The 25,942-nt window shown below is 41.0% G+C and overlaps 1 protein-coding gene across 7 annotated transcripts in view; it reads right to left on the bottom strand.

The window, feature by feature from the left end:
- The window catches only part of WDPCP (WD repeat containing planar cell polarity effector), a 171,266-nt gene that overhangs the window by 63,523 nt on the left and 81,801 nt on the right, over positions 1-25,942 (bottom strand). For all 7 annotated transcript variants that reach the window (XR_014523941.1, XM_083495163.1, XM_083495167.1 and 4 more), the window contains exons 10-12: positions 20,032-20,641; positions 17,097-17,285; positions 8,816-8,939 (exon numbers count right to left, since the gene is read on the bottom strand). Coding sequence is in view for 6 of the 7 variants with exons in the window: in XM_083495163.1 (XP_083351289.1) it covers positions 8,816-8,939; positions 17,097-17,285; positions 20,032-20,641 (923 nt within the window). In the remaining variant the exon portion in view is untranslated. The remainder of the gene's footprint in view (positions 1-8,815; positions 8,940-17,096; positions 17,286-20,031; positions 20,642-25,942) is intronic.

The following is a 25,942-nucleotide window of genomic DNA, read 5'->3' as shown; positions in this document are numbered from 1 at the left end:
TGCCTAAACATGAATTATATGAGTGGCACGTGTGGGAAAATTATGTCTCTCCAGATGTTGCTGAACTAGTATTCCCATTATCTCTAATGCATTCTGGGGCTGATGGGAGTTGCATTTCAGCAACATCTGGAGCACCAAAGGCATTATGTCCAACTATCAGGCAGAGAGAGAACCACCAGTGAATGATGAGAATAAGACTGGTGCTCAGTTCAGAGGGCTCCTCATAGATCTATGGGTGGCATAGATGCTAGAGCCAGCCATGATGTACAGGGACATGCAAGATATTAGGAATAAATATGGGGAAATGTGCATGCACAAAACTGCATACATGTGTTGGAGGACAAAATGTGCTTGAATCGTGCCATTGTGGACATTCACTGGTCATCAAGGAGAACATGCAGAAATAAACAGCACAAACAGGCTTATACAGTATCCAGGTGATACTGGAAGGCTTAGGATCTTATACACTGCCAATGAAGGAGCGTGTACAATCACTTGTTTATACTGTAAATTTGTGCATATTCTCCAACCTGGCCTCTAAATGTGTACAATGGTCAGTGATCGTGCATATTCTGTATTCAACACACACTAACATTGCCATCAACAATGGACTTTATTTACCATGCCATAACCTGGTGCTGCACAACATTTAAGCATTTGAGTCAGAAAACCCCCCACCCCACCCCAGGACAAATCTAACCTTTACCATGAACTCACTACATGGCCTTAAAGTAGCCATTCTCCCTGCAACCACTCTTCCTAATCTGCAATTTGGAGCTAAATACAGGTTGTAACTGTATCTGTTTTGTTCTTTCATTTTTTTGTTTTATAATTCAATAAAATGCTATAAAAATAATAACTCAGGTTGTAATGATTACTGAGTGTATGCAGGGGGGGGGACTTTGGTAATATGGTACCCTGAACAAATACAATGTTTGGTCCCCCCCCCAAAAAAAATATTTCTTATTTTCATGCCCTCCTACCTCGTCTGCCGTTCTGCATATGGTCTCAAGTGGGCAACATCACAGCTGCAGCAAATCAATTGTCAGTCTGACCAGGGCCTAACTTTGAGTATGTACCAGTATAAATAATAGGTTTTATTATTATGTTTATTTTGTGGCCCCTCGTCTTGACATCCTGTGCAGGGAACCACCCACACTGCCCTAAATCTGGTGCTGGTGTATGTAAAGTTCATTGAAAATTCAGTAGATTCTGCTAGTCTTCAAAATTGGCAAAGAATGATCTATGAGCAAAAGCTATAGTTTAACACTGCCCACAAATCTGAATTTATCAAACTGATGTTGGCACACCAAGGAAGGAACAAAGGGTCCACCTTAACAGTAAACCTTAACAGTAAATTTAGATCTAAAAGTATTCACATCCATGTTCCCTTATACATATGCATATTCAGATAAATTAAATAGAGATTAAAATTGCTTGAAAAAAGATTGATAATCTTCTGAAATCTCCTGTTATTGAGGTTATATTCCTCGTTAATAAATATTGTGGCATGGTTCTAAAGAGGACGTGAAATGCTACAGGACACTCCAAGCTTTGAGGCTTGGGAAGGCTAAGGTAGGAAAAGAGACCAAAAAGCCTCTGCAGCTGCTGCTGGTGGCGGTAGTTTTAAGTAATAGTAGGGGTAGTAGTAAGATTTCTAACTCACCCTTCATCTAAGGTCCCAGGGCAGGTGATGATTTAAAAATACAATATACTGAAAACAGTTTAAACATGCTGAACATTTCAGAACCATGTCCTATGAAGAAGCAAAGATGCGCAGAACAAAGGCACTCTAATACTTATTGGCTGGCCCTGCTTATTGGTGGGTCTCACCACCCTTCTTATATGTACTTGTTTTCTTGTGGGGAGGGAGAATATGCTGGCAATAGAAAATATTTTTAGTTATTTATAATCAACAAGCAGTCTTAGACATGCTCATTGACCATGTAAGCGTATTCCTGGTGCTGAACTGATAAAAGGAGCACTGCTACATTCCCCCCTCGTTTTCAGTAAGAATGCACAATGTTTAGAAAATCATCTGCGCCACAATTTTAATTTATAAACCTTTCCTTGTAAATGAAGAAGTCTTAGAACCTGCCTCACCAAGAAGTCCAGTGAAGGATGATGTGTGATATGTAAATGAGCATTTAAAATCCTTCCAAAGGAAGACAATGAGAGTAATGAATATTGGAAACAATTTGCATGTAATTGAATCCAACAGAAATTAAGTTTTAATTTGTTCAAATTCTGAAATGCATATGCAAATTTTTAAGTATTTGGAATATCGTTGGAGCATTTACTTAACATCAAGCAATTGTATTTAAGCATAAGAACGGTTGATGAAAATAGGTTAAATCAACTACAGTTACCAAACATTTGCTTTAGGGCTTACATGATCACTTTTAATTCAGTTATTTCATTTAATATTTCAATTTAATAGTTTACTCTTTCATTCATTTTCTAGGCAACCTGCCCATTTCTTAAGAACTAATTATTCATAAGAAACAATTTCCTCATAAATTCTCCTATCAGCAATTTTTGGAACAGAAACAATAGTCTGGTTTTACAAAATGAAAAACAATGCTACCCACACTGTGTAATATTTACTTTTAAACTCAAGATAACTAAAAAGGGAGAATGGTTCAGTAACAGAGAATATATTATGATGGAATATCAATTCCATTTAGAAGCAATGCAAGAGATCAAAAAGTATTTGAAAACAGACTGCTTAATCTGATAAAAGGAATGACCAAAAAAAGGACAACAAATTTGAAAAAGTATTTCAAGAGATTGAGAGCCCTATTCTATAAAAAAATAGTGGTGTATTTTGTAGTCACTTACAGTAAATTCCTATACAAATAGAGCAAAATCAGCTCCAAGTAGAATGTCACTGCATATTTCACTGATTGAGCAATAGCAGAAATTCTACTGAACATAATTCAATTCACTTTGCAGGGTTTAATATTTACCACAGACCAAGCCATGGTACTGTCATCAGATAGTATGGAAAGATATACACCCTAAATTTCAATTAAATTAACATTTGAATATTTCTGAAGTGTGCATAATCAGTTATAAGCACTTAAGGTACAGTCCACCCCCTCCTGTACAACCACGATATTACCAACAGTGAGCTTCATTGGCACTGTTCAATTGACACAGGCTACTTGTGCCCAGAGGATGAGTGGTCTGGCAACCTTCCCTTTTTTTGCTGTAAATTCCCTTATTCCAGCGCCATTTCCCGCTGCTTCCCGCTGTTATCCCGGATTGTTAGATATCCCGTAGACTGTCCCCGGGACAGGTGAGGCTGCTGATCCCTTATTTTCAAATCTGAAAGTTGACAGCTATGGTCTAGATATGTGAAATGCGCCTGTGAAGTCTTCTTTCTGATCAGAAATTATTTCTCATACAAGCTTTGTTTTGGAATGATTATTTATGTGGTGTGGAAACTAAATGTCAGCCCTTACACAAATAAACATACACTTCAAGGTTAGAAGGATGAGCACCCACCATCTACTACTCAGTGCTCTGAAGATTTCACTGCCCTTTATGTGGTCAGGTGTATAGTTTATAATCCTCAATCTCACAGAATCACAGAATTGTAGTCCAACTCCCTGCATTGCAGGAAATCTCAACTAATACACCCATAACAAATGGACACCCAACTTCTCCTTAAAAAGCTCCCAAGGCAGTCCGTTCCACTGTCAAACAGCTCTTACCGTCACTGTCAAAAAGATCTTCTTGGTGTTTAGTCAGAATCTCCTTTCTTGTACCTTGGTGTAATTGGTTTGGGTCCTGCCCTCCAGAACAGGAGGAAACAAGCTTCCTCCATCTTCCCCGTGACAGGCCTTGAGATATGTGAAGATGGCTATCGTATCTCCTCTCAGTCTCCTCTATACCTATCTGGACATAAGGACTGCCCAATACTAATTGAAGTCAGCATCTGTGGAATTTGTTGTTATTGCTGTTAAGGCCAGATAATGAAATATATTTCTTTTCTATGTTACATTTGCAAAGATTAAAGAAGTGTGTACTGGATTACCATCACACTGCTTTCTGAGATTCTAAAGACGCAAAATAAGGCTTTCAGTCTTGGTCTGAATTAGTGGAGTGTGTACACACCCTTTAGGGTGGAAAGCAACCACTACAAGAAAGAAGATTCCACCTAAACATTAGGAAGAACTTCCTGACAGTAAGAGCTGTTCGACAGTGGAATTTGCTGCCAAGGAGTGTGGTGGAGTCTCCTACTTTGGAGGTCTTTAAGCAGAGGCTTGACAACCATATGTCAGGAGTGCTCTGATGGTGTTTCCTGCTTGGCAGGGGGTTGGACTCCATGGCCCTTGTGGTCTCTTCCAACTCTATGATTCTATGATTCTATGATTCTATGATTCTACAATACAATGTATGTGTATATCCTGCCTTTAGAACACTGGTAAACAGTGTGACGATGGCATAGTGCAAATAACTAAATGAACTGACGGGAATGTATCTCAGAAAGCACACTGAAATGAAGTCTAAGGATATCAGTACAACAGAAGTACTGTACAATTAAAAGCAAGTGAGAAATGGTTATTTGAATGAAGTAGAAAAAGTGCAAAATGTGGAAGGCTTTGCCAATCATCCCAAGGTCCTTTGTGGTTTTTTGGCCAGAAAACTGCAAGCGGCATCAGTTTTTCTTCTTGTTAAGCAATTGGGTAGAATAGTGCCTGCTTGTCATCTTTGCATAAGTAAGACTGTCAAAGCGGCTGCATTCATTTTTCCTTTAACAGAAGCGAGACATTCATAGGGTGGGGGGACATGCAATGTTTCAAAAGTGGGCAGGGAAGAAGGAGCCCCTCTGTAGAGGCCCCCCCTTCTACGATATTAGGCTTTGGAAGGAATTAAAGCTGGCTTATTGTTGAAAAGATTTATTGTTGTTGCAACGTCCAAATTCTGTTTCTGCATTTCTCACACGAACAGACCGAGGAGCACAACATGGTTTTGAACTAGTTCCTGTGACAGTAGTCCGTATGGAACAAACTGTTAAAATGGTGTTCCTATGGATTAAGGAATTTTCTGTATGACACCATGCACTTTATTATATATATTGCAGTGGTATAGAGAAAAACGTATAAAAATCCCCCGATCAGTGTGACTGGAGATTAATAGATGACAATGTGACAATAGTTGATGCTGGGAACAATTTAAAGGCAACTTCATAGGATGTCCATTTCACATGCACTAAATCACATATAATTGAGTAGCCTCAGTTTCCTTTTATGTTGTTGTAAGAATGAACACATTTCCTTTTCACAGTTTGGCTCTTTTAATTTTGGCAAAGTTCTGAGACGCTTAATGAAAGAGACTGAAGAGGTACATAGAATTATTCAATTAAAATTATAATTCAAACAGTAAAGCTGTAGCTGCTTTCAAAATGTATCTCATACGTTCTTTTTATTAGAATCTCCTTTCCCTTTGAATTTCCCACACTCCTTATCATTTTTATTTTCCTCTAAGAGAAAATATTTTGTTGCCATAGCAATCTCTTGTAGGGATGTTGCTAAAATGGCTTTCCTTCAGGCTTGTAAATGCTGCAACTAACATCCCCACTGCACACAACTCCTCCCTATCTCTTAGGGTCCTCAACCTCTTACTGTTTAGGAACTCCTCAATAGTCTACCTTTATCTTAAAATACAGGCACACTCCAGCATTCTCTTCCAAAGTACTCTGGGCTGAAAACAGATGTTAATTAAAAATGCTGATAAGAACCGATGACACCTGTTGTTTCACACTTATTTTGCTCAACCCTGTCTGTTAAATCCCAGCTTTTATTACATTAATTCTCTTCAGCTTTTCTTCTGTTCCAGCTTTAGCCCTCTCACTCTGGTGATCATGTAAACTTAACAGTATGTCTTGAAAGCTACATTTATTGAGCAAACATATCAGCATGTCTACACACCAAAGGCAGCACTAAAGCAGAGGGAACGAAGGTTAGGGATGAGTAGCTGCTTCTACTAAAAATCCCTATTGTGTCAAGTGTGATATCTCATCAGTTTTTAAAATGTAGATCAACATTTGGTAGTAAAAATTAAGAACTCAATGCACTTTTTCATGGTTGTAGGACCAGCTTTTCCTTAGACCTCTGGACAATAGTGGCTACAGATGCTTTAAAACAATTGAGCACATTACATCAAAAGTTTCACTCGTTTACAGTGAACCTATTCAGACAGCACCAGGGCCTGCAGACAGACCCCTCCTGTGTGCCTTGACTGAAAGGGGGTATATAAATGCAACAAATAAAAATACAGGAAATACAGTCCGTGTCCTTTTTCTCATACTTTTGCTAACAGATGCTTCAGTATGTTATGTAATCCTTCTCCACACTTGTGTTGATGTCATGAAATCTCCCTAGCTTTGATCATTTTTTACATGGGTAGCTTATGGGTAACCTGAACTGGGAGGATGTTTCAAAAGACGTGGGAGATAATAGGAGAAGCTGCCACCATTGCCAGGTTGAGCACATTCTAAGAAATACTGTCTACATGACACAAGGTCATCATTTCTTTGGTATGCACATTATCCCCAAACTCAACCTCTGACTTTCCAGAATATCACTTGCTAAACTGCAAAAGAAGACCCTGGGACTCCTGCCATGAAGTGGGCAGCAGCTATTGCCTTCAGCTGCATGCCAGTTTTTACCTTCCAGTAAGCTAGCAAAAGTCTGGATCATCAGTTTACTACCAAGTTAGCACTACTTAAAGTATTTGTTATATCCATTTTGATTCCAGTGAGCCACCAAGACTCACTGCATAGCCTTTGCTTTACTTTAATAATGGAGCTTGATCATAAAAATGGATGTTTTGTGCCCCAGATGACAGCAATCTTTTAAACTCTTGCCCCCTTTTTGTTGCCAAAGAGGTACCGAATGGTCTTGATCTCAAGTTATACAGACAAACGAGGAGAGGTACTTTAAGCCTGCCTTACGAAGTCCATTAACTACCTGTACCCTTCTTCCCTCACTGGTCTCCCAATTTCTCCAAGGAACCCCCCCCGCCCACTCCCTCCTTTTAGTGCTGTGGACAATCCCCCCTCACTTTCCTCTTCCTTGCTCATTCCCACTTCTCTCTGTCAGCTCCTCTTTGTTCACTCTTCAATCCCCTTTCTTTCTATGTTCTCTACAACTTTTTAGAAGACATTTTCCTTCGCCTGTCTTCCCACTGGTTCTTTCCTCCACCTTTTCTGCTTTTTACCATTCTATTTTGTGCCAAAGATTCACCTTAAGGACCACTACTCATATCCACTTGGTTCCAACCATTTGCAAGATCCCTGCCCCAGAATATTCCTAATTGGATTTGAATCTTTTCCATCTATCTGTTGCCACTTCTCTTTTCCCTTTTGTAAAAGAAGCCTCAACCCTCCCACCCCTTCTCCTTTACAAACTTCCTAGACAACCTATCAGTGCCCCCAAACTCGCATTCTTCCTCCTTGGAAAATGGCTTCTAAGCACCTCTATGCCACACAGAAACACTACCAAGACATTCTCCTGGTGTTTGCAACTTCTGGCGAGTTACTGAATCCACCCTGTGTCAGTGGCGGAGGAAGGGGTGTGTGGTGGGTGCGGCCTGCCCTGGGTGTCATCCCTGAGGGGGGTTGACATTGCCGCCCTGCCCCCCTGGGACGCTTCCGCGGGCAGCACCCTCCTGGGACGCTCGCCACTCACCACGGGCGGCACGCCCCCTGGGCTGCTCGTCGCTCATGGCACTACCCCCCCAGGACGCTAGCTGCTCGGACACTCACCGCTCACCGCAGTTGGTACCCCCGTGGGCACAGCATGTGCGCTGCTCCAAGTGCCAGAGCAGCTACCTCCGCCTCTGCTCTGTGTTCATCACTCTTCAGTTCAGCCTTCTCTTTCGGTCAGAATTCTTTCCCCACTATCCCTCCCTTCCACACCTTCCCTATATATTCCTACGTACTCTTTAGACCAGTTAATTTGAATGACTGGCTTTAACTCTATAAATGCCTGTTGCTAGGGTTGCTTAAGAAAAACTGTTCCAATTAACATCTCTTCAAGATTAATATATTAAAAGGGAAAATTAGAATATTTAAGTTTCTTAAATTATTTCTCTCTGTCGTTCCTTGCCTCTGTTAACCCTTTATGGGAATGCTCTGTGGTCTCTATTAAAAGATCTTAAAGACATGTCAAGGTTGGATGCACATTTTGCACCTGCTGGCATCTAAATGGTATATTTGGTACATTAATCATAAAATTAAGAAAGTGGCCTAATATAAGGGGTCAGTTTTGAAAACTGATTTTAATGTTGGGGTTGAGACCTGAAACGTAGATAATATAATCATTACATTTAAAGAGTGAGGAATAAAATTGACCAATTTTAGAAGTTCAGTGTGAAAAAATGTATTAGGCCACACAACGCTAATTTACATTTTTAGTATCCATTAAACTCAGTTCCCGCTAACAGTTGTATCTTTGAGTCTAAATACAGAGCATATCCACAGAATCACTCACTTCTCTATAAAATTGAGAAAAGATTCACTTTTAAAATGTGATTATAGCAAAACAAATGAAAACAGTGCCTTATCTACAATCAGTGCTTTTTTCTGTGGGTACTCTGGGACACTTTTTTCTAGAATAAAAGCACTGTCTACAATGCATGTCTTGATAAGAAGGAAAGTCTAGCTAAACAAACAAAACTGATAATAAATGTTTTTTTCCCCAGGGCAATCTTTTAAGAAAATGTGCTAACCACATTAAAAGGACAAGGTTGCTGAAATGGGTAATTAATTTGAAGTTAATAAAAAATTAAAGCTGTCATTCACCTGAGCAGATGGTGGAAGAATCTTCTTGCATATCTGCTGATCTGGTCCCTGTATTCCAGCACAGTTGTCTCAGAGAGAGGCCTTGTTGGTGCATAGAAGGTTCCCAGGCTGGCCTTCAGCTGAGCTGTGGAGTTCAAACACAGCAGCAGTGAAACAGTGAAACCCCTTCACCTGTAAGAAACTGCTCTGGTTTGCAGTCAGTCAGGTTTTTCAAAGACAGACACAATGGATTCATTGCCAGGAACGTGAAGTAAAAAATGTGACAGCTGGTACAAAAGTAAACCTATGTACAACAACTGAGGCAGGATCAATGATGACAACAACAAAGCAGCTGTCAAAAGAACAGAGGATGTTTCTCTAATTATTTCTATGTGGCAATAATGACTCATCAGCATGATAACATATGAACAAAGTTCTTCCTTGTAAATATCAAGTTCCAGTTTACTTATTTGTCCTTCATAGCAACATAGCTCTGGCTTTTCGTAAGCTTCTCGATTCTGCCACAGGTCAACAGGTGAAGAACTTTTCCTGTGATGGCCCCTGGGGAATGGAATTTACCTCAACGCACATTTCACCACCTCTACAAGGAGCATTGACAACAGCAGGACTGCTTTTCTGCCTTCAGAATTATTCAGGGTGACTTAACATAGCTACCAGAAGAATGCTATCTTAATGAGAGTATATAATTGCTACATTCCAAAGTACTTCCTTCCCAATCAGCAGCAACTTCTCCTTTGTAGCATTTTTTTAAAGTATTGAATGTTTCTCTTGTCCATAAATATTTCAAGTTTTCACACCACAACTGTTCTCTTTTAGTTTGCACACAGCTGCTGGCCATGGAAGAAATAACTGCTTTGCGGGAGGCACCCATAGTAAGGTGATTACAAAGACTTAAAAACACATTCGTTTGCTCAGGCTCACTGGTCCATTTTAGATATTGTGTATAATCACTGACAATGCTCATTGATGGTACCTGGTTTAATTTTATGTATATATTAATACTTATTTGATAGGTTTGAAAGTTTTTAACATTTAAGGATTGAAATTTTAGTCTGTAAAATACTTCAGAATGCTTGGATGGGAAGTGGTCTATAACTCATTCCAGTAAATAAAACCTATTATGCTGGTCATTGACAGTAACAATGAATATCTTATTTGAATAAATAAAACTGAGAGCACACTATTTATTTATTGACCATCTTTTTGGGTGTAACACAAAAAAGAAAGCTTATAGTACACTAATAAAATATGTTAAATAAATTAAACAATCAATAAAAATAATAAAATAATAAAATAAAATGTGGCATGAAAACTACAACATTAATAAAAGCAAGGGCTTTCACCCCATCTGGAGGAAGGTGGAAGTTCCTACAGTACACTCAGGGCTATCCTGCACGTAGTTTAAATAACTAGGCAAAAATATATTTAGGTTACATAAGGAATATAATGTGTTGGGATTAATGACAGGCCATAAACCAGGCACAGGCAAATTCCGGTCCTCCAGATGTTTGGGACTACAATTCCCATCATCCCTAGTTAACAGGACCAATGGTCAGGGATGATGGGAATTGTAGTCCTAAACATCTGGAGGACCGGAGTTTGCCTATGCCTGCCATAAACCCTTGATTATAAACACTTGCATGCATAATGACATTTTGGGATCCTTCCTTCTACACTACACTTTCCTTCAGTAACAACACTATTTGCTCATTCACTTATGCCTGAGATTATTATTTCCAAAATACAGCATTCTTACAATTTCCTCATTGTCACATTTTATGGGGTTGGTGGGGCAGTGATATTTAGCGCTTCTGTGGCTGGGATTACGGCATAAAGCTTTCAGAAGTGAACTGATAAATAGGGCTATTGTCTCACCAGGTACCACGTGGTGGTTGGTTAGGCATGTAGCCCTGCCTTTCTACCTGCCTGCCCATCAGTCATCTGTTTTACTGCCCTTCCCTTGCCCTGCAGTGAAACTGTCAATTGGTGTTGGCAAAGTCCTGTCAGTTTTACCAATGTCAGTTTGTTTGCTTTTTAAATTAACACATTGCTAAGTGCACCAGTGCTGGTGTGCTCAGATATCCTTTTCATGGAAAAAAGGAACATCTTATGAAGACACACCCAAATCATCTCCACCCCTTCAAAGAACAGGACGAATGGTGGGTGCAGGGGGAACAGGGTAGACAGATGGTGCAAAGGTTCAGTGCGTCTGGCAGTTAACCAGAAGGTTGGTGGTTTGAGCCCACCCAGGGACAGCTGTGGGCAGCCTGGGGCAGCACACGTGCCCTGCACCCGGGGGGCGGGGCCAGCTGGCCATGGGGGCACCACGGGGCCTCTGAAGAGTCTGCCTGCCTCCTCCCACTCAGCCGCCCTACAGCTGAGGGGGAGGCAACGGGTGGACTGTTTGGGGCAGGGCAGAGCCTGCAGGCGCTCAAGCCACCGCGTCACTCCCAGGCGTGGCTCAGGCGTGCTGCAGACCCCGCGGTGAGTGTCGCCCGCCATTTTGTCACACACACCCTCAGTGGGGACACCTGGGGCAAACTGCACCTACCGCAGCCCCCTTGCTATGCCCCTGGCTGTGAGCAGGATTCCTGCCTTGCTGGACTAGATGACTCTCGGGGTTCCTTCCAACTCTATGGTTCTATGAAGTTTCCCTAGCTTCCATTGCAAGAGAAAGCTTTAGGATTTGCTTCCCCCTTAAGGGGCACTGGAAGAGCTTGGGGATTACCCCCCTCCCCAGTTTTGTCCTAGCTCTCAAAAATGTACCCTTCTTGGGCTTTGATTGCCTCCCCTGCAACTGACTCACTGATATTTACTAGTGCTGTTCTGTCATCAGCATCCCCATGGAGGCAACAGGCGATGTAAGAACTTGCCTTAAGATTTTATTGTACTGCTTCTGGAATGAACTGAATCTCTTGCGCCTTACTTTGTACACAGACAACAGCCGCTGTCACCATTCTGCCCAGATAATGGGAAGAGGGGTAGGAGGCCACTGCCAGTAGCAGTCCTCAAACAGCTGTGGCATCATGGATTGCCTGGATAGCTTCCTCCAGACTGAGGTGAAGTGAAGGGATTTGGAAAATTCCAGATATTAGTGAAATTGACATGGCCTTTTATTATCTGTGGCTGTTTAGAAGTAGATTGGGCATTTTGAATATATTCCCTTCTCCTGTTTTTAATGTATCCATGGGGTGTTTTTTGGTTGTTGTTGTTTTTTGTTTGGTTGTAAGCCACTTTGGGTTGCCTTAGGCAAGATAAAGTGACTAACAGATGTATTAATGATGATGATGATGATAATGTCTTTCCTCCCTCTGCATTGTCAGTTTCACCAAGAAGCTCCGCTGACATTTGAAAACAATCACTTTCCTGGTCCTCCCAAACTGTTTCCTATATAGAACTTTCCTTCCCCTAAATGGGCATAGAACAAAGAGGAGGAATTGGTAAAGGAGCCATCAAAGGGGGTTTACCATATTTATAATATTGCTGACAAAAAAGCATTTAAACACCAGATGCACATACAGCTGACAAATTATGTGCTATTGTCCAGAAATAGGTTGTTATTGTTTATTTATTGTTTATTGAATTTATATACCATCCTATACCCACAAGTCTCAGGGCGGTTATAGGTGGAGTTGCTGTGGTTGTAGAGATTCTCTCCAGGCTCTCTGTCCAGTTGGGAGGGAATCGAGAGCGTGCATTCCTGGCACTGGGGAGTTGGGACAGATTAGGGATTCTGCTGGTTTACCGCCTGCCTTGCTGCCCAGCAGTCTCCCTGTCTGAGCTGACAGAGCTGGTCTCGGAGGCGGTGTTGAGGGCTCCCAGACTGCTGGTTCTGGGAGACTTCAATGTCCATGCCAAGGCAGCTGGCTCTGGGGCGGCTCAGGACTTCATGACCACCATGACAATCATGGGGCTGTCCCAACATGTCACCGGTCCAACGCACATGGTAGTTCACACTCGGGACCTTCCTTTCTCAACTGGGCAGGAAGAGGTTGACTTGAAAGTGAGGGACATTGACATCTGTCCCTTGTCATGGTCAGAACACTTCCTGTTGAGATTTAGGCTGTCAGCATCTTCTCCCCTTCACAGAGGCTGATGGATCCAGTGGGATTCCAAACAGCTCTGGGTCCGTCCCCCCCGGCTGATATGACTGGCACCCCTGTCAAAGTCCTGGCCTAACTCTGAAACATCCAAATGGCTTTAGCTGTTGACAAAATTGTTCCTAAGCACCCTCTCTCACTTCGTGGAGCCTGTTTGGCCTCCTGGTATACTCCAGAGCTTAGGCCGAAGAAACAAGCTGGGAGACAGCTTGAACGCAAGTGGAGGAAATATCCAAATGAATGCAACCAACAACAGCATTAAGCGCAGCAGAGCGCGGCACAGAGGAAGGGGAAAGCAAAGGTAGAAAACGGGGGGGGGGGGAGCCGATTATCAAGCCACATGGGCAATGACGAAGGGAGCAGTTTGGGCAGGGGAAGCTGAGAGGGGGAGGTGGCCAGGAACGGAGAAACCTGGAAGCTTTTTCGCCACAAGGGCGGCAAAGTTGTAAAGCGAGAGTGGCAATTGAGACAGCACTCCCCTCAAATGCCCTGCTCCCCACGCACAGTGATGGACTCACCCACTGCCAATTGATTGGGGCATCCGATAAAAGCTTTTTCCCAGTCACCCTGGGTTGAAACAGTGCCTGTCAGCTGTTCCACGTCCCAAGCAAATTCCACAAGAGTGGCTCAACAAAAGCAGTAAAAAATCCCCCCCCCAACTGCTTCAGCAGGTCCGACAAAAGCAATAACCAAGCGAAGTTCAGCGACATTTATAGGTCAAAACCAGCACTTTAAATTGAGCCCAGAAACTAATTGGCAGCTAGTGTAATATGCTCAAACTGCCTTTTCATGGTGAGCAACCTGGCTCCACTCGGTGGTTTCATGTAGATCTGAGCTTTCCAAACTTTTCATGTTGGTGGCACACTTTTTAGACTTGCATCATTTCACAACACAGTAATTCAGTTTTACTAGCAAACCAGAGGTTAAACTAACCCCTTTCCAGCCCTGGAAGGAGAGCAGGGAGCATTTGCACGACACACCCACACACTGCAGCTGACACGCTAACACGTCAGGACACACAGTTTGGAAAGCTCTGATGTAGATGTTAAACAACATACAGTGGTGCCCCGCAAGACGAATGCCTCGCAAGACGGAAAACTCGCTAGACGAAAGGGTTTTCCGTTTTTTGAGCTGCTTCGCAAGACGAATTTCCCTATGGGCTTGCTTCGCAAGACGAAAAACGAAAACGTCTTGCAAATTTGTTTCCTTTTTCTTAACACCATTAATACAGTTGCGACTTGACTTCGAGGAGCAACTCATAGAACGCGGCGTGGTAGCCTTTTTTGAGGTTTTTGAAGACTTTGGTGATTTTTGAAGCTTTTCCAAAACTTCTTTTATACTTATAAAACTTTTTGGGGGGTTTTTGGATTTTGGGTTGGGGTGTTTGGAATTCAAGGTCTTGGTGTTGGGGAGGGGTTTGCAAGAATCTGGAAGCTCGTGTGTTTTTTTCTGCATTTTTATGATTTTCTGTGACCATTGGGCCGCTCTGCTTTTTTTAAAAAAATTCTGGATTTGAATTTCTGTGTGGTGGGTGGCTGGGGGAACAGTTGAGGAGGGGTTCTTCAGCAAGAAGCAAAGAGTGGAAGAGGAACCTTCTTCGAGTTGTCCCCCAGAGTCTTAGAAAATGTACTGTACACTTTGTTGATTTTTAAATGTTTTTCTGTCATGTTTAGAAACTTGATTTATTGTTCCTTCAATTTTTGAAATGCTCTTTACAGTATGAGTGACTTTAAAGAGCACTTAATAAACTCTTGTTGTACCAAATTTGGCTTTGTTTGGACTTTTTTTGTCCATAGGAACGCATTAATTGAATTTCAATGCATTCATATGGGATTTCGTGCTTCGCAAGACGAATAATAATAATAATAATAATAATAATAATAATAATAATAATAATTTATTATTTATACCCCGCCCATCTGCCTGGGTTTCCCCAGCCACTCTGGGCGGCTTCCAAAAGAATATTAAAATACTATGATACATCAAACATTAAAAGCTTCCCTAAACAGGGCTGCCTTCAGATGTCTTCTAAAAGTCTGGTAGTTGTTGTTCTCTTTGACATCTGGTGGGAGGGCGTTCCACAGGGAGGGCGCCACTACCGAGAAGGCCCTCTGCCTGGTTCCCTGTAACTTGGCTTCTCGCAGTGAGGGAACCACCAGAAGGCCCTCGGTGCTGGACCTCAGCGTCCGGGCAGAATGATGGGGGTGGAGACGCTCCTTCAGGTATACTGGACCGAGGCCGTTTAGGGCTTTAAAGGTCAGCACCAACACTTTGAATTGTGCTCGGAAACGTACTGGGAGCCAAGGTAGGTCTTTCAAGACCGGTGTTATATGGTCTCGGCGGCCGTTCCCAGAAAAATTCGCTAGACGAAAAAACTCGCGGAACGAATTAATTTCATCTTGCGAGGCACCACTGTAGATGACTGCTAGGTGAGCGCAAAAAAGGGAATAAAATTCTGTTGTCATCTGGAAGCAAAGTATAATTGATAGAAATCCCTCTCTTCCTTTAGCTGCAGATACAATTTGATTTGAGATACAGACGCTCCTTTCAAGGCAGATGGGCAAACTGAATTTTAGTTAATCAAAGTTTTCAAGTGCTTTAAAGGTGTTTGACCTGTAGGGAAATTTCTCTCTCTGATATGCTGCCATAAATGTCTGTTTGAACTAACCAATTCGGTATTCAGTGATAATTATCGTTTAGTTCTAAGCATAGGTACATTTTATTTTATAAGATTTGATAGCACTGAAGGCTCTAATAGCCCAGTGTTATGAGCATTGGCAACCTGTTAGGAAATGAGGTTTCGCAGTATCTTAAATCTAGACAGTGAGATAAGCTGAACTTTGAAGGTGTTTCCCTTCAAAAGCATCAATCAATTTTGATTAAAATTTAATACAGTAGGTTATTGGGGGGGGGGGAGAGGCCTGCTCTCTTGCTGTTGCTGTTTTCCTTACAGCATGTTTTGCACTTCTGAAATGCTACGGCCCACATGGAATACGAGTAAGTATTAGCACAGTTACAGATTCATTAGATAGCACAGCTTGATGTTGACGGCAGAAATGAAGATCTCAAAGATAACCGTCAAATCATTACGAATGAAAGGGCTGTCTGGGTTCCTCTAATAAAAAGAAAACAAATTACCATGACAGGTTTTGTTAGGCTTGTATAGGATAAATCCTGGATGGCATAAAACTCTACTGTAAAGCAGAATTAGCAGTGTTGCATGTAGGGAAGAACTCAACAAGACAGCTATATATAATACACGTATTTTAAAACAAAATTTCATGAAAAGCCTCTCCCTCCCACCCATCCCCGCCATCTTCCACTTTCCCACTGTGTACTTTCAGAAGTTTTCCAAGAGGAGATTTTGACCTTGTCTACTGGAATATTAAACATAGGTAATCAGTCCTGCATCTCACACTGCAGTGTAGGGATTGCCTGCCTCAGCCTGATGGCCTGGGGGCAGGTTTGGGCAGCAAGCAAATTTTCTAATATCTGCTGCTCCCCATATCCTACACCCCCTTCTTACCACAAAGGCAAGCTTGGTGCCCAGCTGCACCTCCATGCTGAGTCATGGCATGGAGTTTTCCTGCTTAATTTTCCTCCCATCTAAATCCTGGGAATAGCACAGTTCTAACACACACACAGCTATTCATTGGAGACCCATCCCACCAGGATCACGCAGAGATGAGCCTGAGCCTTGAATTGATCTGCCAATGTAGGGAGGTTTCAGACATCACTGTAGGCAACAGGAGAGATACAGCAAGAGGAGGAAAGAAGTATGAGGGGATACAACAGGTAACATGTAAAGCTGATTGATGTATTTCTTTAACCAATCACCACTGAATAAATTCAAATGATTAACAGTTATCTTAAGAAAAAGTCACCCCAAATGAGGTTTTTGAGTAATGTCCATGCATATACACCACTGATAACAGTACGAAACAGAATGGAACATTTCAACTACTACTTCAGTTGAAATGATAAGTTTGGTGCCCGTCTTTCTTAAGCAAGAGTAAATTGATATAGGATACTGAACATCTTCTGTTTGCACACAACTTCATTTTAACACAAGTACAAATATAACTCTGACCATAACAAGTTAAGACTAAAGTCACTGTTCAATGTCTGCTATTATTTTCATGTTTCAGCTACTCATATTTATGATATGCAGACAAATGTACCTTCTCTTGTAAGATTCAGCTTTTGTCTGAGAAGATAGTTTAGTATGGCACTTAGGCTTATATAGCACTGATGGCCCATTATGTTCCAGTTCATGCTGCTCAGGATATTAATTGCCTCATGTATCTCATTCTGATGAATATACTCCTGGATGATTTCTACAAGGCCAAGCTGGCCTCTTGGGATGACACCTGTCAGAGGAAACAAGACAATTGTGGACAAAGTTAGTGCTTTCCAACAGTGGTAGACATTAAGGATTGTGTCCGTTGGTGGCTTTGTGCTAGAATTAAGCAATTCTGCTCAGCTAATGCAGGACTCCTGATTTTCACCTATCCCTCTGTGACAAAACTGTAAACTGCCTTGGGTGCAAGAGGCAGTATATATGCATGTCCCTCAGCTCCGTTGAAAACCACGGGGCTGTCCAGGCTCCATGCAATCGGAGAGGGCGCTTTGGAGCCAGACAGTCAATAGCCCTGTTTAACTCTGCATTGGGCCACCAGGGAATCAGCTGAAAGGCCATCAACATGGGATAAAACATCCCTTACTACTCTCTGGAAACCATTTGGATCCATTAAGTGACGGGGTCGGACCATCCAAATCGTCCCACCTCCCTGCAGAGGGGAAGGGTCATGGAGAAGTCCAGTTGCACCAGGAAGTGATCTGTTCATGGGGCTTCTTTTGTTTCACTTTTACTTAGTGTCAGATCACCGACATCCGTAGATGTGAACACCAGATCTAAGGCATGTCCATGACTATGAGTTGGGCTAAACTTATTCAGGGACAGCCCCATGGAGGCCATGCTTTTCCAAGCAGTCCCTTGTAAGGTCGTGTTGGCATGGATGTCAAAATCCCTTAGGACAACCAAACTAAGTGTCTCCAGGAGAGCATCTGCCATGACCTGAAGCAACTTGGGCTGGGAATCCTTGGTGCAGCGGGGAGGTCAGTACACCAAAAGGAATCCTGTACTGGCCCTATTATCCAACTTCCGGAACATGCACTCAGAAAACTGGGTCTTCCCAACAGGATGCCTGGTGCAAGCTAATGACTTCCTAAAAATCACTACAACCCCCGCTCCCCGCCCATATGACCTGGGTTGCTCTGCATAAGAGAAACCTGGTGGACAAGCAATGGCAAGAACAGGCCCATCTGTTTCATCCAACCAAGTCTCTATTACACAGACTTCTTAAATAATCATTACATTTAATTAGTTATATTAGTTTTAGCTACCAAAGCTATTAAACTATGCATAAAAAGGTCAAGAGAAAAAACATCCAAATGCTATCTTAGATATATTTTTGAGGATATTTTAATATTGTATTTTATCTAATGAGCAAGATGAGTTGGGGCAACAATATCTCAAGCACAGTATTGATTTGATGGAAACCCACACAACAAATTTTAATGCGCGATAACTTTTAACCATGGAGGTAAGCATCTTCCCATTTGGGTTCTTGACTTCTCTTGGGTGGTACATTTCCAAATGACCTACTTTGGTAAAAAAAAGGTGACAGCCAACTCACTGCCTAATTGATTTAGGAACAGTACCCAGGGAGACAGTCCAATTAAGTTTACAAGCTGGCAATTAGCAGAAAGGCCTCTAAATCCCTGTGCTGAGAGCCTGTTTGTCTCAGAAAAAACACAAATGTGCTAGAGATAGGAAAAGGAAAGCTGTGCTTTCTGGAAAGCTGTTGTGAGTCAGAGCCACAGGGGAGAACCGTGGAGAACAAGGTACATGAAGGCAGAGTGCCTTCTGTTTTGACAGGTAACTGGGTAATTCAGAGGCATTTAAAAACAGACAACATGTATGAATACATTAAATAATTGTTTTAATTATATAATTCCATGTAGATGTCTGCAACTATTAAACACACTACTGGACAAAATGTCTCAGGATATCTAGAAGGGTTCCCCCCCCCCTATTTAATAAATTTATTGGGTAACAAGGACAATTTACAAATATATATATATATACGAAAGCAAATATATATATATATATATATATATATATATATATATATATATATATATATATATATGACAAAATCTGCACCTATGTTTGATTGTAAATTGTTCATAGTTAATTTGAAATTGGAATGTGTCTATGCGTCTAATTGCAACGGCAATGTGAACAGACTTCAATTATTTCCTATGCTGATGTGCTTGACTGTTTCTTCTAATATCTCACTCTTTCATCTTTTGAAAAGCATAAATGTTAGATTTAGTTTTAAAAGATGGATTTGGACAAATAATAGAACAGGAAATGGGTATGGTCTAGAGGCACATTAGACCACCTTTTTGCAGAAATTAAGCAGGTTTGGGTCTGGCAAGTGAGCAGTCTGGGTCGTATGGTAACAATGGTAGCAGTTCAATGGGAGACGGAAACTCAATGAGGCTGGAATGCAGAAACAGAAACTGGTAAAGGAGAAGAAACTGGAGCAAGGCCACTGAAGCTGGATCAGGAACTGAAGCAGGATCAGAAGCAAAAGCAGGAACTGGCAGCAGCAGGGTATAAACCATGTTGCTGTGGCCAAGAACCAGGGGGAAATGCTGGCCTTATATACTCCTCTTGGGTTTGCCTCCAGGTGCTGCACATCTCCTGTCCTGGCCACACCAGCCAGGCCACCCTCGACTCCAAGACAAACACAGCAAGGGCCTGGTCCTGCAACTCCTCACTCCACTCAGGGTCTGGCCCCTGCAAATACTCATGGTACTCCTTACACACGGATGGGTGCTACATGTACACTGTCTTGGGTTTTATGACGGAATGAATAGAGTATATAAATATAATAAAATAACAAAATATCATTATTTACACTATTTGCAATTTGAACTGCTTGAAAAAATGTAGAAATCCCTTTCATGTGGATTCACTATGAAACAGCACCAGTTAATTATAGAACATAATCCCTTCTGCCACAAATAGTGCCATCAACTTACCAACTTTAAAATGCAGCACTCCAAGAGGTCCTTTGTCAAACTTCAGTAAGAGAAGATCATGGATATCTACACCATCCAGACTTGGACATGAAACTTGAGGAGCAGCCCACTGGATCTGAGTGAGGCTGCTGGATACATCAAAATGTTCACTGAACTGCAAAGTTGATTTGGTTGAGAAGTCTTCAGCTAAAACCTGCATTTTAATTGGAGATAGTGCCATGTCAAACAGCTGAAGTTCCCCTTGTGAACTACCAACCAGGACTATGGCTTCACAGGGGTGGCAACACATTAAGGCAGGCAATAGTTCTGCCTGTGCTGATAAAGTTACTTGGCGGTAGGCCTCATATAGGACTATTGAAGAATCTTCACACCCCAGAACAAGTTTGTCTTCTGTAATGTTCCGGCAGCAGCTGATGGCCTTCGATGGCAGTGGTATTTTAGTGACTGCCACACACTGAACTTTATTCTTAACGTACTCATAGATGCAGCTGTCAGCCATGGGCTCGTGGTCTGCACTGAAAGCGTGTTCTACAGTATGAATCTGATAGGGATTACATGAGCTAAAGCCGGCATCAAGTGGATCTCCATCGGTACGTACGTAACTCAGAATCTGTAAAACAACACACACAATTTTAAAACAATTTAGTTTAGCTCTGAATGGATTTAAACAATCTAATGCTAATAAATTCTAAAAATGGAAGTCTATTATTTGCTTTACCATAGGACCCATTCACATGGCAGATGATAAAATTATTGTAAGTAATAAAATCTATTGTTGCCTTTCAGTCCTTTCCAATATTTGTTCATTATTAGTCTTGTGGAACATTGTTGTCACAGAAGCTTTCATCTAATGAAAATATGGACAACTCAGACTGTATTTGCTACCAAATCAAAAATATCCATCAGTTATGTAACTTAATCCTTGAATTCTCAGGCCATATCATATCTATTCTTGATTTTGGAGAAAATCGTGCAGCCAACTATAAAATTATGTAGATGGACTTTAATATTCTTAGAAAATGGTATTTTATTTGGTTTTGACATTCTGACCTTTGTGTAAGCATATAAAAGACTGAAGTTATTGAATGATATCTGACTAAGTCATTGTCAGAGTCTGCTCACTTAAATTAATGAGGTTAAGTTACTTGATTTCAATGGGTCTATTCTGAGATTGATTAAGATTAGATATCACCCACGATTATTATTATCATTCATAAAATACCTAAAATTTAGGAAGCAGAAGCACTGTGTTCACCAATGGTCACCAACCTATTTGGGTCTAAGGGTACATTTGGAATTTTGAGAAGGTGCCAAGGCACCAATCAGGAAATGGCTGCTGCCCGGGGTGTGGCCTAACACAAAATGACTGCCACCTCCAAAAGAACAGAATAAGAAAAGGGACTGGAACATAAAATGGTTCAAATATGAAAACATCAATTCATTTTTGTTATTGTTCGATAACACGAATGTTTGAAAAACTTTATTTCCCCCCAGACAATGCTAAGTTTCGGTTATCTGCCACTGCTATGCTGCTGTGGATTAGAGCTAGAAAATAGAAGAAAGCTGAATCCAAGAATAATTTTGAATTACTACAGACAGCCATATACATGCATAGTCACAAATATAAAAACATACTTAATGCTGGGTGGCAAGTATTTTTTTTTAAAAAACCTATCTTTGTGGAATAGAAAATAATAGAAATACAAGGAAAATATAAATCGAATACATTAAAAACTCACCAGAGTACTGGTTGAACAATACCAGTCCCAACTAGTGTGATGTTTGAGTCTGAATGTCATCTACAAGCTTCTCAAAATTAGGGGTGTATGAGGAAATTATCATAATAATGATTGCCTTTGCACTGTGCTCCCTGCCCCCCCCCAACAAAAAACCTTGAGAACCATCCCTGCTGTGAGCCAGGAAGGAAAAGGTGGTGGCAGTAATGATGACTCTGCAATGCCTCTCTCCACCAAAACTGAACTTGGGACCCATCAGGAAAAAGATGGCAGTAATAATGAAGATAATGCCTGCACCCCCCACAACCTGGGAACAAGCAGGAAAAAGGTGATGGTTATATTGACAAGACGAATGCTTCTGCACTGGGTCCATCCCTCAAAACAACTTGGAAACAAGCAGGAAAAGGTTATCTTTGTTATGAAGATCATCTTCGTGCTTCTGCATTGGGCTCTGTCCCCAAAACAGCTTTGGAACAGTCCCTGCTGTAGGATATGCAGGAGAAACAAAAAAGGCTTGCCATGGGCTCCTTCACAGTTCTACTTTTCCCATGCTTTCTAGGCATGGGTCTGCAGAAAACCAGATTGATGTTTGTTCTCCTTTAGAAGTAAACAGCTGGTTTCCGCAGGAGAATGTGGTGGGAGAAGCAGAAGTGTGGACAAGCCCCATATCTTCTCTCCTTCTCTCAGTCACACACATAGATTTAACTGTCAGGCAGCTGTAAGCAACTCCCACAGCCGGTTGCCAGGATCGCACAAAGACAAAAAAAATTCTTACCATCTGCTTTTTATTCAATATTTACAGAAAGAGGCTTGGAACACAGCCTCTTGGATAATGGTGAATCTCCACCCCCCTCCCACTTCCTCATTCGTCATCAACATCTTTACGGGTGCCGCTTAGTGCCCTCTGTCTTTGAGCTCTTTGCTCTCCCACTTTTAAGGCTTGCCGGGTTCTGGGAGATGGTGGGTCTGGGGAGGCAGTCTCCATCATTCCTCCTCTGCCCAGTTCCTGACATTAACTGTGGGGTCTCCCAAGCAGCTGGCTCTTCCATGTGCCAGCATGCAGCAAAATACACACAGCTGCAAAGGGAGGATTTCTGCGTTTCTTACCATAACCCCACATTTTCAAAAAGTTTCTCAAGCAGCAATTTGTGACTTTTACACATGGCTGGTAGGCAGCAAATTTGTGACAGCTGATTCCCATGCTTCTTCCCCTACCCAGCACACAGATTTCATTATTATTATTATTATTATTATTATTATTATTATTATTATTAACTGTATGCCTGCCAGCTGCTCCATGCTGTTGGCAGCAGCAAAATAAAATAAACAGAGAAGCAAACTGGTGGATCTAAGGGCTAGAAAGTAAGACAGAAGCAGGAAAAGTGCACTAAAGGGGAGAAGGAAAACAGCCACTCCTTAGGACCCCAGAGATTCCTATTGCCTGGTACCCAAACTCTTCTTATCAACCACAGCTCTGACTTCACTCAAGGGCTAAAAACACTGACAGGCAGGAGCCACCAGGCTGCTTCATTTCAAAGAAGTTGCTTAGAAGTGTACCTGCACATTTTGCTTTCTAACTTTTTTCTAGATGGGCTAAAGAAAGGTCAGAGCCTGGGTCCTCTGTTTCTGGGTGCCAATGAAGGCCGTTGTGGATGCCATGGTGCCCACAGGTGCCAGGCTGGCAAACCCCAGTGTACACAGATTAAAGACAAGATAATCCCTGCCCACATCATTATAATCTAAAATACATGACACAAAAGGAAAAAGAGATGTGTAGAGCAGGCAAGATAAAAACAAACAAACAGCTACCAATTCTTAATTCTTCTAATGACCAGGTTGAATGGAAAATTCAGTTGGGGTGGCACTCCAAGGCAGCAGTTTCTCAATCAAGTAGCTAAAGTTGAAATGAAGCAAATGAGCCTTTTATAGCAGCTCTTAACTCAGCCCTGACCTATGTTATAAAAAGTGACTATGTAAACAACAGTATCCTATTGGTTAATAAGAATGAATTCTGTAAAAATTAAGAGCGCAACATTCTGAAACTGGGCCCCCGTTTGTCCATTCTGATTTTCTTTTTATTATTTTGATTTACTGTATTACCAGTTTTATTTCATGTTTTCGTATACCACACTGGTATCTGTATAGTAGGCTAAAAATTAGTAGGCCAAAAAATTTAATGAACAACAAAAACACTGGGATTTCCTGCTCATGGCAGTAGATTCAGAACAAACAACTACAGAATAATAGATGAAGAAATGTAGGTTCAGTGACCCATAAGGCTAACAAAGTTAGACTGAAACAACCATGGGAAAGTTATAATAACTGAATTGTGCAAAAGATATCAAAAAGTATAGTTTGGGAAAGGGAAAACAATCATGTTACTGAAAGCAGTCATGCTTTCTGACTATTTGTCAAAGAACACTACTGCAAATTAGTCCCAAGTGGGGGGGGGGGCCTCTGGAGACACACTGGTAGTAGACAAATAGGTAACAGAGCAGTTAGAGCTTTCTTCAAAAAGAAGACTAAAAATAAATAAAATCAATCATAAAAAGTGGGCATACAGCTGTTCATATTTGTGTATGGAGAGAAAGACTTTGAGAAAAACATTTTCCCGCAGTTATACCTGATGAGTTTGAGACAGTGTAATAATGGAAGGAGAATGGCGACATTCATTCTTTGAAAACTGCAATAAGGGCACAACACACCCTTTCAGCAGAATATTGCAAGATGATGGTAATGAGAGAAAAAAGTTAGACTTCATCTGCTTTTCTACACAGCATCACTTTTCATTTCATAACAAGGTCACCAGATCAACATTTCAAGAATAAGAAACACCTCAAAACTATTTATTTATTAAAAAGTATTTGCGCCCTAGCGTTTTCCTCAAAAATAGCATCCAGGGCTGATAACAAACTTAAAGAGCAAAACATAAACAACAAAAATATGCTTTAAGAAGCTGGATGTTCTGAAGAAAGAGCTGGAACAAATGGCACAACTGCATATAAGAAAGCAGTATTTTCTGATCTGGATTAGTGTTTCCATTTCAAATGGTGATGCCTCTTCTAGATTTGTTGAGAATTTTCTTTGCACTGCAGCTCCATACTTCTCAAACATAGTGAGTGGAATAGTTCTCTTTGCCTGTTCTCTTCTGCTCCCTATAACTAAGCTGTATAAGAGATGGGGAGGCTTGAGGAATTTGATTTCTATGAATTGCAGTGCACTTCCCAGAAAAATGTGCAGAAGAGAATGTACTTATTCTTCAGATTTGACAGTTCTTTAAAATTTGTGATAATAGTTGTCCTCTCAAAAAGTACCAAAGCACAGTACAAAATATGTATTTCGGGATAAAACTTAGAATTATGAATACTGGGATAATATATGTATCTGAATATGTATCTTATGATAAAATGCATTACTGTATTTAAAAACAAATTCTCATGCAGATTAAAAAAAGTAAGAAAACTCAACAGCCTAATGAATGAACACATGCAAAACTGATACTGATTGAAAATAGATTGACCCGCCCATTTCTAGTAGGAGATTGCCTGAATTGTCTGAGTTGGGAGACATTCATTGTCTGCTCCCCAAATCCATATTCTTATTTAGTTTGTACACAGCAGTAAATGGACATCACAGAAAGGTACCTTGCAGACAGAACTCTAACTTTTAAGTAATGTGAGCAGGGACTTCTCTGCCTTACCCATCATGTAGTGTATAAGCTGCCCTAAGCAGACATGATGCAATTTTTTTAGTGTATTAACAGTAATGGTAGCAGAAAGTAATATTAAAATATAATTCAATATAATTAGATTGGTTTTCTACTTTAAAAATTGCTACGTACAATTGTTGCACATTTCCATTTTAGCAGCCTGATCTAGCTAATCAAGAAAAGAGCACTATCTATATAACCTTAGTCCAGACAAAAAGAAAAGATGAACCATTAAAAGCTTAACTAATCTTTGCAATTAGAGCATTTGCTATCTTATGTATAGTCCTTGTAACCTTATGTTTGGGATGCAAAATAATAATCCTGATTCTTATTTCAATAGGTACTTGCTCTTTTCTGCACACTTTGAAGCACATAAATAATTGCATCATTTTGCATAGAAGTAGAGAAGAAGGGATAAAGCCCCCATACTGAAGGAAATAATAGTTTTAAACATTAGATTTTAAGC

The sequence above is a fragment of the Podarcis liolepis genome (assembly GCF_965112155.1).
Source record: "Podarcis liolepis genome assembly, chromosome: 3".
Taxonomy (NCBI): Eukaryota; Metazoa; Chordata; class Lepidosauria; order Squamata; family Lacertidae; genus Podarcis; species Podarcis liolepis.
This window is presented reverse-complemented; position numbering and strand designations above follow the sequence as displayed.